This window comes from Pinus tabuliformis, chromosome X (assembly GCF_031772625.1).
Source record: "Pinus tabuliformis cultivar Carrire ecotype Pingquan chromosome X, CPIR1, whole genome shotgun sequence".
Lineage (NCBI taxonomy): Eukaryota > Viridiplantae > Streptophyta > Pinopsida > Pinales > Pinaceae > Pinus > Pinus tabuliformis.
In genome coordinates, this window is record NC_142308.1 from 770,687,778 (window position 1) to 770,703,915 (window position 16,138).

At 39.0% G+C, this 16,138-nt stretch overlaps 1 protein-coding gene across 3 annotated transcripts in view; it reads right to left on the reverse strand.

Moving 5' to 3' along the window:
• Positions 1-1,253: 1,253 nt before the first annotated feature.
• LOC149142149 (uncharacterized) overlaps positions 1,254-16,138 on the reverse strand; it is a 382,428-nt gene continuing 367,543 nt past the window's right edge. For 2 of the 3 annotated variants that reach the window (XM_089448051.1, XM_089448052.1), the window contains 3 exons: positions 3,072-3,197; positions 2,918-2,969; positions 1,294-2,815 (listed from right to left, as the gene is read on the reverse strand). In XM_089448051.1, the coding sequence (XP_089304177.1) occupies positions 2,574-2,815; positions 2,918-2,969; positions 3,072-3,197 (420 nt within the window). In that variant the 3' untranslated portion in view covers positions 1,294-2,573. Of the gene's footprint in view, positions 2,816-2,917; positions 2,970-3,071; positions 3,198-16,138 lie in introns of all 3 variants that reach the window. The other variant, XM_089448053.1, reaches the window with a different exon arrangement.

The following is a 16,138-nucleotide window of genomic DNA, read 5'->3' on the forward strand; positions in this document are numbered from 1 at the left end:
CAATGAAAGAACAAGTGTTAAATTTGTTTGGTCCACCGTATAAATCAATCGTAAGCTTCCTCTTCTAAGTTATTGGAGGCCGTCACTGTTTTTTCTCTTTCACCCAATGGGGGTAGGGTGATTAAAAATTTCCTTCCATATCGTTGACCTGGATGATTGCTCATCTGTGGTCTTTACAATCATATTTTGATAATTACTTTTTAATTCATTGATAATTTTCTATCTTGAACTCTTGTGTGATACTTATTGCACTAAAAAATTACTTTAGGCGCTTCTTGATATACCCGTTCGCTTGTATTTTGTGATACTTGACTTGATTTTGGTTTCTGGTAGGTTAAGTGTTCTGCAATTAATGCATGTGCCTTCTTGGTTAGCTGGTTAATTCTTTCTCATTGGAAGCTAAGTCACCTGACACGGGGACACGAGACATGAAGGACACAGGGATTCAAGTGCCGGACACATACTTGTTGACCTCGCGGAACAGGACACGCTATATATATATATATATATATATATATAATAATAATAAAAATTAGATTTTTCTTACACAATTCTCATTCATGATACAAATTCATTGATTAAAACATAGATCTTCATCTAGATGTAAGTTTTACTAAGTAGTATTATGCATACAAATACAATTGTGACATAAATGATAAATCATAATACATATTCATCAATGATCCAATAGGAGAAAGACAAGATACTGTAGTTTTCTCATTAAGTCATCAAAATCAAAATGTGTACAATGTTACATAGGTAGTAGCAATGCCAATGGAAAATAGAAATAACAAATACAAAACAACTACAAGCCTGAAGGCATTTGGTAGATCATGAGTCATCAATCCTCATAATCAAAATCAACATTATTGTACTCATCGTAGTGGTCACCACTGCTCTCCTCTGTTGCATCCTCCTTCTCTGTATCCAATGTCATCTCTGCATCTGCTAGTGTGGAGGATGACCCCTCTACAGTATCACCATCATCAAAAGTGACAGACTATAACTCTGGCTCATTAAGATCCATGTTGGCCAATGCCAACTCAACATTGCTATCCAAACCCATATCATCAGGAAAGACATCCCACATCTTTGTCTTTCCCTTCAACCACTCATCCCTCTACCTGTAAATAGGACGAAGGTTGGTGTGCACATACACCATTGTCTCTGCCCTGGACTGCTCAAGCCTGCTCTTCTTAACACTAATCGCGCTTTTTATGGGAAAAAAGCGCCTAAAATTTTTTTTGCCGCTTTTTTCGAAAAAAGCTCGCTTTTTTGAAAAAAAAACGCGCTTTTTTCGAAAAGTAAAAAAGCTCGGGGGTCCGTGGCAGCACGATTTATAATGAAAATTTGGATTTATTAATTATTATTTCATGATCTTTGTACAGGTTGGAGTCCCAGCGACTTAATGACATAGTCTACGTCTACTACAATCTTCGATTGTGGGTGAGGCAACTTGAGAGGACACCTGATGTGGATGCCATCTCATTGGATGGGATTGACACCACTGCTGCATGGAGGGTTGAGGCCGAGAGACCTCTCATGGATTCTGCTGATGATTGGTTAGTGCAGGATGAGGGGGAGGAGGAGGAGCAGGAGGAGGAGCAGGTGGAGGAGGAGGAGCAGGAGCAGGAGCAGGAGCAGGAGGTGACACCGCCTACCCGGGCTACCACTAGGACCAGTAGAGGACGTGGTCTACCTCCTGTAGCTCATACTTCTAGTTCTTCAGCTTCTAGAGCACATCAGACTCCATTGCCATTTCCACCAGCACAGGCACCAGTATCTACATCTAGAGGGAAAGAGAAAGCTGTGACATTTTCTCGCAAGAGGGGCAGAGGAAATCAATAGGATTAGACTTTCATTTTATTGTATATGAGTCTATGACATTATGACATGATGAGATACATTATCATATTTTGTGTTGATATTTTGAGGCTGAGCTGGGACTCAGGAGTCAGGACTTACTATTCAGGACATGATTCAATGTTATGTGTGATTTTAGCGCTAGAAATGATATTAAACATCTTATATATTAGTTTTCTTATCATATTTATGTGTCAATGTATTTATTTTATGTTGTAGATGGTTTAGATATTAAAAAAATTGAAAAAAAATGAATATTTTTGTACCAAATGCTTTTTTCCTGCTTTTTTCCCGCTTTTTGCGATTTTTTCCGCTTCATTCCCGGCGCCGATTTAATCCCGCTCGCGCTTTTAACAACATTGATGCACACTATGGTAATGCAAGAAACAATAACTAGATTGTTTATGAGTACTCAGTCAATTTTGAGCACTCTACCTCTAGTGTATTGCTTGTAATATACACAGGATCAGTAAGTTTACTGATACACTGTTCCATATATGAAAACTTCAAACGACCTTCCAACTCTATTAATTGTAATCCTTAAAAAAATACGTACAGCTCTTACAAGCATATAGATATCAATAACATAGTAACAACTTAATGTGCCTTTTAGAAACAAAAAATAAAAATCATTTAGTCCAGAAAAATGCTTATTTTTTGTGCAAATGCAGAAAGAAACAGTCTTCTGCTCCAATGCCACGGTACAAAATTTACTTTAGATTAAAACTGAACTGGGAGTAGCAAAACACATTGAAGTCAAAAAAATCAAGGATAAAAGTAAACAGCAAGATGAGCACTAGATATGTTCTATAATCAAAATCATGTCCAAAAAATGATGAATTGCATGGTTTGGACTTGAGAAGAAACATGTTATCTGAAGCACCACTAACCATATAATTTTCTGCACCATCATGAGAGGTAGGTTTTGAAGCAAGGCTACTCGAGTAATAGGCTGTCACAGGGAACAATAAAAGGTTTTAACCACCATATCATATGCTAACAAACATAACATTGCATTATGACCCATTCAGGATATAATGTTGAAAATCAATACCTGGAGGAGCTTCAACCTGACTCATATACTTCATCACAGTAGCAATTTGATCCTTCCAATCAGAAAAACACACAATTAGAATCGATGAAATTATATCCAAATACTGTAAATCAAAGGCTAAAAAGAGCATTATGCAGTAACGTTAGCCAATTACCCTTTGCATGGTATTCTGTTGCAAAATAAACTGTAACTGTGGAAGGATAGTGGAAACATGTACACTTGAAGTATTGTCTGAGGGTATAGGAGATGGTTGATCCATGGAAGTTGTCTGAGATAATGTCTGCTTACAGGGGCAATATCAAATATATATTTATCAAAAGCTGCTTGGACTTCAAATGCAACACATATTAATGATTATAATAAAGAAACAAGAAGAAACAGTAAAATATAAAATATGTGGGATACCTTAAGCTATGCCTATATTTATAAATATGGATTAATTTTGATAGTATTCCTCTTGTAATTAAAGTACCAGCATAGAAGCTACCTTTGGTTGTTATGGAAAATTTTGGGTATGTTCTTTTAAGTTAAACAAACAACAATTGCCCCAGCAGGAACAGCCAAATTTATAATAGGGTCAAAGATTCAACAATCAAGTTACTTTCCATATCTTGTTTAATATCATTGCAGAAAAAATATGAAGCCTTTAAATAATGGAGTCATTTTTTAAAGATGGCCTGACAAGGGATATATTTCTAACGGATTTATTTGTTTGTAGGAAGCCCAATAACATTGAACAGGTATATTTGAAAGGTTGCACTTGTCCTTGAATACAGAACAGCATTGCACCATAGAATCAAATTCTTTTTTTAAGTAAATTTTTCATTACCAATAGTGTGTGTTCAAAAGTAATATGTATGTTCTTCAATGAGCAGCAGGTATAAAATTTAATATTCAAGAAAATATTTGGCTGAAGATTTAATACCCTAACCAAAATTAAATCCCTAAATTCTACCAGAATTTAACAGCTATAATTTAAACAGGAATGTATCAATTTGATTCTCAGATACATACCTGGCTTCTGTGTTTGACGTCGATCCTGAGCTGCTGTAGCACCAAATTTGCTTCCATTACCAAAATTACCAAAACCTCCCTGCCAAACTGGGCACAATATCGGTACCTAGCTCCAAAATACTTCAAAATTGAAGCACTCTGACCCCGTGCCCAAAACTTCAAGAACAATTAAGCTCAATTTCCTTTTGTCAGTGATTCTATTAAAAATTCCTACTGTCCTCGTAAAACTCAAAAAAAAATTCCCCCCTCCCTGTTATGGCCTCCTCTGCTCCCTTATATGCTTAAATCCACTGCCTTCCAACCTCCATGCTGTTGGCTTCCTCCCTTCCACTGACTCCCGTTTCCTTTCGCTGTCACCCTCCTAGCTTCATGATCCTTCTTTTCCTTTTTGGCTAGAGGCGGTTATATTCTTCATTGAAATGGTTCCTTTATTGAGTTTAGGAATTAGTATTATTTTATCTTATTTAATTTCCACTTTAATTAAATTGTTTTATTTATGGATTTAAACAAATTGCTTTATTTTAACATATAGATAAATTATTTTATTTATCTTAATTTAATTTAATTTAATTTATATTTCGTTATCTTTATTTTATTATATATATATTATTTTTTTATTTGAAGGATATATATAGGTATATAAGAGTGGTACACATATCAAGGCCCTACTCGACATATTTATTATATTCTGGTGAGTTAGGAATTTATTTCGATAATCAATTCATCAACCTAAACTTAGACATTTTCCAATATTAGCCAGTATGTATACTAGTGCAATACGTGTGGTTCATGCATATGTAGCTATCATATGCATGCTAATATTCACATTCTGTTTGCAACTATAGGTGGGTCATTACAAAACAAGAGTCAAGATGCTGTGAAATCCAACTCCAAAAGATTGAGTTCAAAACATCACTTCTGGCCAGTCATACCACACATTTGGCATTCCTACATTGAAATGAAGACACCTAATATTACCACAATGCTATTGTTGTTGTCTAATAATAGTTACTGGTGAAGCTAACATGTCCAAGGCTGACCAGCATCATTCAAAATGTTGTGATATACAACTAAAGTGAGACAAAATTTCCCAACTCTTCCATTACTTCTGTCAAGGATGATGGACCACTATTGAAATACACGTACACTGTTCAGCAACCAAATGAAGGATACAAGCCATGGCTCCAAATGGATAGAATCGTATTTTCAACCCTCTTTTAATACTCATAACCAATGATGCATTAATCGTTATCGGGATTAAATCGGCACGGGAAAAAGTCAGGAAAAATCGTAACATACAAAAATATTCTTTTTTTTTCAATTTTTTTAATATCTAAAGCATCTACAACATAAAATAAATACATTGACACATAAATATGATAAAATAACTAATATATAAGATGTTTAATATCATTTCTAGTGCCACATCACACATAACAATGAATCATGTCCTGAATAGTAAGTCCTGACTCATGACTCCCAACTCAGCCTCAAAATATCAACAAAAAATATAATAATGTATCTCATATCATGAGTATGATGTCATATACAATGAAATGAACCAAATAACTGAAGTCTAGTACTACTGATTTCCTTTGCCCCTCTAGATGTAAATGTCGGTGGGGTTGGCAGTGGACTCTGTTGTGCTCTAGAAGCTAAAGAACTAGGAGCTACAGGAGGTAGACCACGTCCTCTACTGGTGACAGGGGTAGCTTGGGTAGGTTGTCACCTCCTCCTCATAAAATATATATATATATATATTATTCGATTTTTACGAAAAAAAATTGTGATTTTTTCAAAAAATCGCCGGAAAAAATACATTTATTTATCAACCGATAATATCGCCGATTTCAAAAACTCGCGATTTTATGATATAATCGCAATTAGTGCAACACTGCTCACAACAGCCAAAACAAGCTCTAGCCAAGGACACTTTGAAAACAAAATTGAAACTCAACTTCTTTAATGTCCTCACATGACAAGAAAGGAATCAATGGAGTTAAATCAACAAGTTACATCTAGTAAAGGAGTGCTTGTTGTATCTCACAATTAGTTTACTTATATTCAGAGAGTCATAACTAATAAAACTAGAAGGAAAGAGGAGAAAAACGCTGACTAAACTATACCATTAGTAATAGGTGATTCACTTTTATTATGTAAACCCCGAAGGCCAGCTATTTGGACTCAGGAACTTGAACCTAGCACTTGAGGCATAATAGCTCCACATAACTGGGATAAAAGGAGATCAAGCGTAGCAAAAATTAATGAACAATTAACCATATAGGATCATCTAATACATTGAAGTTACCCAAAACTTGGTGAAGAGTGTTCATAGCAGTAAGATTGTCTGCATCTGGGAAATCGAAGATGCAATCAGTGTCGAGCCCTCTCCAACAGCTTCCTTCTATATCTCTATATTTAACATATGTGATCCTAGATCAAAGAGATGCATGCTTCTACACCTACATATCTTTCTCGATATCCCACTATTCCTCATAAGTTCTTATCTAGCAACCATACCCCAAACATGACACACATAGTGTCCAGGTGACCATAAGTTCAAGCCAAGTCTAATAATAAGTGGACCTCATGCACTGCCTAAAACCCTCTTAGCAACATAAGATTTTTGGTTTGTGGGAGGGCAATGTTACCTAAGTCAAAAGATGTCCTAACAAAAATAGGTCTTAAGAATGATATGGTTGTCCTCTATCTGACTTGATTTTCAATGTAACTGTACACCATAAATTTCCTTTCATGAGGGAAGATGTGATCATTTCAATAATGTCTAATAAATGAAGATAAATAGGTCAATTGGACTGCTAAGTACATCAGTTTTGACACAGTGGCATTGCAAAGGTCACTCCTATAAAAGCATGATAAAAGCAGATCGAAAATCAAAAAGAAAAATACAAAATTGTAGCGCAGAGATAAAAGTGCTAGTCGTGGTGAGAACCAAAACCCTAGGAAAATGGTAAAGTATACAACAGGGAACCTCAATGTACCTAGAAAAAGTGACCAGAGGTTGTTGACGAATGATAGCTTCCCTACCCAAGGACAGGAATCGCAATATTAATAGCTCCTAGCATCCAAGGACATAGAAAGGAAACTCCTAATCACCAACCAAAAGACCTAGACAACTTGGAAAAATTGGTCTAATGTGTATCTCCTTATCTAGACAATGCAACCTGCTGTAAAGATCCTGAAGAGGTCAACTATCTATTGATGCTACAAGCACTATCCCAACATCCGACACAACAGCCCCATAAGGGTCTCACTGGTGGAGAATGATGGCCTCCCAAGATCTCGTACATCTACCTATTGATATGGTGTTGTCTACTACTTATTGGTGTCGCTATCGATTGGGAGCACCAAAAAGAAAGATGTGATCATCTTGGAGTCGCCGATCTGGGGCAGTGGTGTTGATTTTTACTGGGGCATAGCTTAGAAATATTTTTCTCTTCACGATAACAACTTTCGATGATCCAGTTAGCATAAATTCCACATAGTATTCATTTCATTAAGCAGTTAGAAGAAAAATATCAACTAGTAAACCATGAATGAGTAGTAGAACAATAATCATGAAACCATGAGACAAGAGACATAAAAATTAGCTCTGAGGCCATGACAAAAACCCACAAGGGGAAAGCCCAGAAAATTCTTCCTTATGAGAGAGAAAGAGAGAGTTCAATTTATCAGTACATCAGCTAAATAGATCATCAAGAATAAAATCTTACCAAAACAAGAGATTCCAATGAATGTAAAGATTCCTCGCTCCTAAAATTTCGGTCATTCCTGAAATTTTAACCCCTCTTCTTCTGTTCCCAACTTTTCTGGATCAAAGATCTTCAAGAAAAAATCGATGCATGTAAATTAATGGAGGAAAGCCTCCTTTATATAGACTTTTGAGGAGGTCGAATGGCTGACTTTTGGGGCCTAGCCAACTTGAATTAATTGTGAGGCTGGCTTGTAGATTTAGGAGGGGAAAATATAGATTTCAATTTCAATTTTCATCCTTTACTTTTCTCCATCATTTTGCTAATACAAATTCTGACCAAAGCTGCCAATCCTCAACACTCCCTCTCAGCTAGGGAGGAATTCTTCCGGCTACTCCATAGATCTCATCTCGACTAAACAATGATGTGTCCATGGCAATCATATATGACCTTGGTAAAGATCACACACACCCTATGGTCTCCAAGTCAAGCTCCATGACCTAAAAGATTACTGCCAATCTTCAACACTCCCTCTCAGCTAGGGAGGAATTCTTCCGGCTGCTCCATAGATCTCTTCTCGGCTGAACAATGATGTGTCCATGGCAATCATATATGACCTTGGTAAAGATCACACACACCCTATGGTCTCCCTCCAAGTCAAGCTCCATGACCTAAAAGATTATATCATAGATCTCATCTCAAATGTACATGTCTCAACATAAGGACAATTGATAGTTGCATCATCATCTCATCTCATCTCCTCCCATCTTATTTCATCTCATCTCGTCTCATCTCAGAAGAATGATCCATAACTATAATAGGGAAGATCGATTTACCACAACCAAGTCCATGGCAGTCATAAATGACCTTCGTAAAGATCACACACACCTTATGTCCACTGACTGGTTCTCACATAAGCAAATATCATCATCCGGCTTGTCAGCAGAAAAGTGTGCCATAATAGAATCCATCAGACAATAAAAGGCTTCTCACAAAAGCAAATATCAGCAACCAATGTCAAATCTAGCAAACAAAAAGTGGCTTCTTATAGAAGTAAACATCAACAACCAGCGTCACAAATTAGCTACATTTCCAACTATAATCATTCTACATGCAGCAGGATCATCCATGTCATTCAAACCAATAAAGCACCTAGAATTCATCAAGTCCAAAAAGGGTCAGCAGTTTCATGCATCAAGTGATTCAAGGAGCCAATCATAGAATCGACCAAGTCAGCAAAAGAGTCTTGCAGCCTCTTCAAATTTTCATCAAGCAAGTGTCCATGGACTCACATTCCATTATGCCACAACCTCAAAAATTTCATCGAGCTCATGCCATACTTCAATCAACTCCCTCTTACATTGAAGAGTTCCTCATATTTTGATAGAAACATATTATTAGCACATAGTAGGCTCGTCTTTAGCAGATTCGGTTTAGCGCCACTCTTCAAACTTCCAGCCATCTTCATCTTGGAAATCACGACAGACTTCTTTTCTTCATGGATCAAAAACAATGGTTGATCTTATCTACTCCCACTGAGTCCAAAAGCTTATCCAATCACGAGTCTAATTGACTTTGTCCTTCCATCCTTCTTCAGCTACTACCACATCCCTAGTAGTCTTCATTATGTACCTGCAATCCTCACAAGGAGGCCATGGAAGAACAAATACAACCAAGCAAGATATACAGAAACCAGAGACTCATAATGAAATAGTAATAGAAACAATCAAGAAAGTACTTATCTCAAGAGATTGTATCAACTACCCCTTGATCTAAGTCTTCTTGGGTCTAGTTAATCTCATCCATGTCATCATCATCAAGGAGTCCACATCATCAACAAGGAATTGACCTCGTTCACATCATCAAGAAGTCCACATTAACAGGGAGTTGGCATCAACAAGGATTTTGTATCTTCATCAAGGAGTCCAAATTAGCAATGAGTCCACATATCAACAAGGATTCACTATTAAGAAGTCCACATCATCAAGGACATCAAAGAGTCCATATCACCATCAAGAAATTCATATCATAAAATCATTAAGAAGTCCAATCCGTATTATTATCATCATCAAGAAATTACCAAGAAATCCATATCAACAAGGAGTACATATCATTATGCACATCATTAAGCATTCCATGTCATCATCAAGAAATGGTATCAATCATCAAGAAATCTACATCATTATCACCAACTAGTTGACCTTGACAAAATCGTCATAGATGAATCTACATCAAGAAATCCACATCATTCGTAACATAAAGTAGGGTACAAGATACTTATCTTTGGAGAATATGACAGCTCCCTCTTAATCTTCAACCTTCTTGCATTTAGCTAGTAGATTATACTCATAATCAAGATGATAGATCTCTTAGAATCTAGGGTTTCTTCATTTATGGGGAAGCAATTAATCAAGGCTTTTTTTCCCAACCCTAATGAGTTGGTAGGGCTAACAATAGATTAGCTAGGTTTTTGACTTCAACCCTAATTTCCCAACTTCAATATTCTTGCTATCAGACCTAAGGTTTGGACCCTAGTCAAACCAATGTCTAAAAATTTTCCAATGCCTTGGCATTTCTTCAAATGATCAAATAACACTTATCCTTGCAATCTTCAACAATTTCATCATTTTCATCAACGACAATCCTAGGGTATTACAACAGTGAAAATTTCAACTAGTGCAGCAACTGGAAATTATTCTTCTCACTGTAAATTAATTAACACTTTATTTTCCCACACAAACAACGAATAATTCACAACTGCAATATTCACCAAATTAAATTTTGCAAAAGATAAACTATAAACTGAGAAATAATTTAGCACACACATAAAAATTGACATAGTTATTTTCGGACAAAAGTCCCCAGAAAAAACCCAACTTGGGAAAACCGATGCAACAGTTTGAGGGTTTATTTTATTATGCAACAGCAAGAATTCCCGAGTACAATAATACGTCGCCAAACTAGCAATTCTTCCTGAGAGAAATACTGGCAAAATCACTGTGAAGCAAATATGTCAGCACCACAACTAATCCTACTCTGAAATCTGGCAAAATTGGGTTGTACGACTTGCCGCTTCGTGAGCCACTGCACAATGCTTGCACATGCTCTATTTGCTCTACCTTCGGAACTCACTAAATCCTACAACTTTGCCTATCTCTGCCTTGGAAAGTGACTCGCTTGGCCCCCTGGAGTATATCCTAGCCTTCAACAACTGAGTTGACTCCTCTAACAGAATCGAATTCTCCCTAGAAACACTCTACGCAAGCCTTGCGCAATTCCTTGAGGAAAACTTGTCCCTCTCTCAGTTGAATCTTCTAGAACTGGAAATCTCCTCCGAAAACTACTATGTTGCCCCTCTGCCACCTACTACTCGATCTATTGTCCCGATTTCTCCTGCTGAATCATCTGCACTGGAAAATTGAACTGCCTAGATCACTGAGTATCTACACTAGTGTGTTCTCCATCTACCCATCGACCTCCTCTTATAATCTCCTGTTAGGACTCCAATGGCCAAGATTAAAACATAATCGATGGCTGAGATCATTTCTGGATCGAACTATGTGAGTTTCTAGATGATTCACACCTTTCTCAATTAATATTGATTAATTAACCAGCTTTCCTAAGTTTAGACTTAGAATACATTTAAAAATAGGCTAATAATCTATTTGAGACACTTCTAGGTGGAATCTCCATAAACGTTTTTTGGGTTATGGAGAATCCCTTTGTTTTAGCCTCTCCACAAAGTTTCGAGACTAAAACACATGATGCGACAAAAACTAACACTCCCTCTTAGCAAGGAAGGTGTTCTAGCGCTGTACTATTGGTACAACACCATGTCTCTGTATCACCCTTTGTCATGTTGCTGATGTCTAGCCACTGTGACTGACTGCCACTACCCAACAACCACTACGCAACTTTAATGTTGCATCTGTGTTGCTGCTAACATTGCTATATTGTTTCCAACTCTGCATCTGCACTGCAACTCCCTCTCATCTGTTGTTGCTCCAACTGCAACTACTTCATCTGAGAAGCATCCAAAATAATCTATCCCAGCTACTAAAATGGGTTCTCCACCATACCCATCTGCTCTCTGAAATAGACAAACTTAGCTCTTCCTAGAGCTTTCGTGAGTATGTTTGCACCCTGCTCATCTGTGGGAACATACTGTCGCTGGACTACTCCACGCTACATGCAATCTCTAATGAAATGACATTGAATATTTGTGTCTTTCGGCTTGTCATGAAACACTGGATTCTCAGAGAGCTTGATGCAACTCTGATTATCATAGTAGACATTGGTCGCCTCTATCCTCTGCCTGAACAAACTTATTAGCAACTTCTGAATCCATATAGCTTCATACAAGGTTGTGCTTGTTGCCATATACTCTTCTTCTGCAGAGCTCAGTGCTACTGACTTCTGCTTCTTGCTACACCAAGAAACCATTCCTGATCCAACGTTGAAGCAATACCCGGAGGTACTTTTCTTGTCCATTGATCTGCCTGCCCAATCTACATTTGTGAACCCACATATTCTAACGTCATCCCCTCTCGTATATCTCAACCCATACTCGATTGTTCAGCGCACATACCTCAAAATATGCCTCGTTGTTGTCCAATGTACCCTCTTCAGTTCCACCATGAACTGAATGAGGGTATTGACTATGAAGTAGATATCTAGCCTAGTGTTGACCAGATACATGAGAGAACCGATGAGTTTTCTATACAAGGTGGGGTCAACATCCTTGTCATCTGATGCATCTATTTTCCTCCAGTTGGTGATCATGGGCATAGACATGGGTCTACAATCCTACATTCTGAATCTCTTCAAAATATTTGTAGCATATCTTCCTTGCCCAAGGAAGATCTCCCCATCCTTATGGCACACTTCCAATCCTAAAAAATAGTGCATTAACCCCAAATCTTTCATGTCAAACTCTGTTGCCAGGTTCATCTTGTAGGCCTCTATAAGTCGTGATGACTTTGTCAGGAAGAGATCATCCACATACAATACTAAGATGAGTGGCCCACACTCTACCATCAAATAGTAAGGCTAGGATTTGCATCACTCTTGACGAATCCCATCTATTGCAAGTAGTTATCAATCTGACTGTACCATGCCCTAGGAGCCTACTTGAGCCCGTATAGAGCTTTCTTTAATCTGCACACAAGTGTGACTCTCATGAGTCTCAAAACCCTCTAGTTCTATGTACACCTCTTCCTCTATTACCTTGTTCAAGAATGTTGTCTTGACGTCCATTTGGTGAATCTGCCACCCATCTGAGCTATTAGGGATATAACTGACCAAATAGAAGTGTATTTGGAACCTGGGTCGAAGGTCTCCTCATAATCTATCCCTTCTTTATGTGCATAACCCTTTGCAACGAACCTAGCCTTGTACTTCTCCATGCAGCCATTTACAACATATTTGACCTTGTATTTCCATTGAGAACCTACAATTGATCTTTCCTTAGGCCTCGGCACCACCTCCCAAACAACATTCGTTATGATAGAGTTGTATTCTTCTACCATGGCATCCACCCTTACCTAATGTTGTGTGGCTTCCTGAAAACCGGAAGGTTCTGCAACCTGAGCCACCAATGCTTGGTAATTGTCAAGTTGGTTGTGCTCTCTCTTGTTCGTTCTAGAAGCTCCAACAAACTCCTTTGCATCTCTGAATGTCTGACAAGCTTCTCTGCTGGTTCAACCACTGGGTCGAGAGGACTACATGACAGGCAGGATCCTTGAGGTGCCCAAACTCTTGGATCACATACGGCTACGGGAGCCCTTAACGACAATAGCAAAATGACGGATGTCAGTTGGAGCAAGGTGTGATGGAGCGACAGTGGCAGAGCTAGAGTGCCAAAGTCTGAGGCAACGCAGTGGATGTTGTAGGAATGCGAGAGGCACAGAGCAAGTTGTAGCAGCACAGTAGCAACAGATGGTCAACACAAATTAGCAGCAGAGATAGCTTCAGCATCACAAGGCATCTAGACTGACTAGCATGTCAGTTTTTTTGGGATGAAGTTTCAGTTGCTTACCTCTCAGCAACTAAGTTGAAGTGCAGCAGTTAAAAATGGCAGTGCTATGGGCAGCATGAGGCAGCATTTTGAGAGGGATCTGTAGTATAGGTGTAGCAGTGGCAGTGGCAAAGTCATGGGCAGCAGTACAGGAAACAGTAGTGCAGTGGATGAAGGGTATCAGGCCAAGCATCAGCAACACAGAGGACTGATGCAGTCGATCAGTGTAGTACTTCTGTTGAGAAGTGTTACTAGAGCACATTCATCGCTAAGAGGGAGTATTGATTTTGGGTCACATCAGGTGTGCTCTAGCTCCGAAATTTTCTGTAGGGGCTAGAACACATGAGATCTCCAAGACCCAGAAATCGTTTGGAGAAATTCCACTTAGATGAGGAGTTATTAAAATAATTAATATTTTTAATGGGTTCCTAAGTCTAAACTTAGGAAAATAAAAATATTAATGGGTATTAATAAAAATATGGGTGAAAAACTTCTAAGTGACGAGGATCAACTCTGTTTTAATCTTAGCCGTTGATTAGGGACTTAATCTTGGCCGTTGATTCATCAATAGGGAAAGTATAAGAGAAGGCTTGAGGGTCAATTGGAGATACACTTGAGAGATCAGTGAGTTCAATTTTTCTGAGGCGTGGTTTGCTAAGAAAATCGAACAAGTGATTTGTTGCAGTGAGAGGGGCAGTAGCAGAGAGTTGGATGGGAAGGGTGTTCCGTGTTGAATTTTCTAAGTTTACTTAGTTAGAAACCCTCCATACACTTTATCTTATTTATTCCTACCTACTTGTTATTTTCCTTAACAAGTTATTTACAATGTAAATACTGAAAATAAACACTAGTGCATGCTCAACATATTACAGATCAGCAACTAAAAGAAACAGAAACAAACACACCATATGACACCATTATTTTTGGACTAATGTCCCCGGAAAAAACCCAATGTGGGAAAACCGGTGCAACTATCTAAGGGTTTTCTTATTAAGAAATATCAGAGTACAATCTGGGTGCCAAAACTGGCCTACCCAACAGAGAATTTTCTTGGCAGTAATACCTCTCAATTTCTGACAAATCTCCTGGCTGAAACCCCGGATAATCCTTGTAGTAGCTACTCAACACCAATCTGCCCTGGGAACCCCAATGTCAGCCTCTCTCTGGACTGTGTTAGCCCCTCTCTGCCTCACATTGGCCCTGCGTCACCCCGGATTGGTCTGCGTCAGCCGTGGGAGACCCTGCATTAGCCCTCTGGCCCTTTGCGTCAGCAACGCTGGCCTCTCTGAGGCTCTGTGCAGCTCTCGACTGCCTCTGCGTGGCCCTGCGTGAGCCCTAGTTGGCCATGCGTCACTCTCCTTGTCTATTGCGCTGCGCTCCCGACACTATCTCTGCCTCTTTGTCCCTCTATACTCAAATGCCCCTCAACTGCATCTCCCGGTCACTAATTATATCTCTCTTAGCAAACCCCGCTCTAGAGAATAAAATGACTGATCACTCTGGTGCTTTTTCCTAGTGACCCTCAAGCCTCCTCTTATACTTTTCCTGTTGACATATCAACGGCCAATATTAAGTCCCTAATCAACGGCTTAGATTAGATCTGGCTTGATCCATGTCTTTTGGACCATTCTAACACAGATTCATATTAATACACATTAATATTTTATTTTCCCTAAGTTTAGACTTAGGGACCTCATTAAAAATATTAATTATTTTAATATCTTCTGAACTGCTTAGAATCTGCCCAAACCCTTTCTGGGTATTGGAGATCTCATGTGCCCCAACCTCTCCACCAAATTTCGTGGCTAGAGCACATTCGATGCTACCCCAAATCAACACTCCCTCTTAGCGAGGACTGTGCTCTAGCAATACTCCTCACTGAGTCTCTGATCATCCGCATCGGTACCTGTGCCGATGCTAGGCCTTCCTGCCCAACATCCTCTGCACTGCTGCATCCTGTACTGCTGCCCATGGTTCTGCCACTGCCACTGTTGCATCTGTACGACAGCTCCCTCTGCATCCGTGTTGTTGCTGGTCCTTTCTCCCAGCACTGCATTCGCACTGCACCTCCTCTCATCATGCTGCATTGTGTTGCCCACTGCTGCACTGCAACTCAATTACTTAGAAGTAAGTAACTGATCTCCCAATCTTTCCTCCCTGTTGGGCTAGAGACACCCACTGATGTTAAAGCTCCCTCCGTCGCTGACAAGTGCTCCCTCTGCCGTTGACAATTGCTTCCTCTCCGACCTCTGTGCTGCTACAACAACTCCCTGCATCTCACACCGTTGCACACCTCTTTGTGACGTCTTGCACTGGTGCAACACCCCTATGCCTATCACACTACTGCATCCTGCTAGCCTCGCGCTGTCTCGGGACTCCTGCACTGTAGCTCTCTCTGTCGCTTCATTTGCATCCATCTCTACCTGACTCAAACAGTCCTACTACTCCTCTTCGAGGCTCTCGTAGCAAGTTCTAATC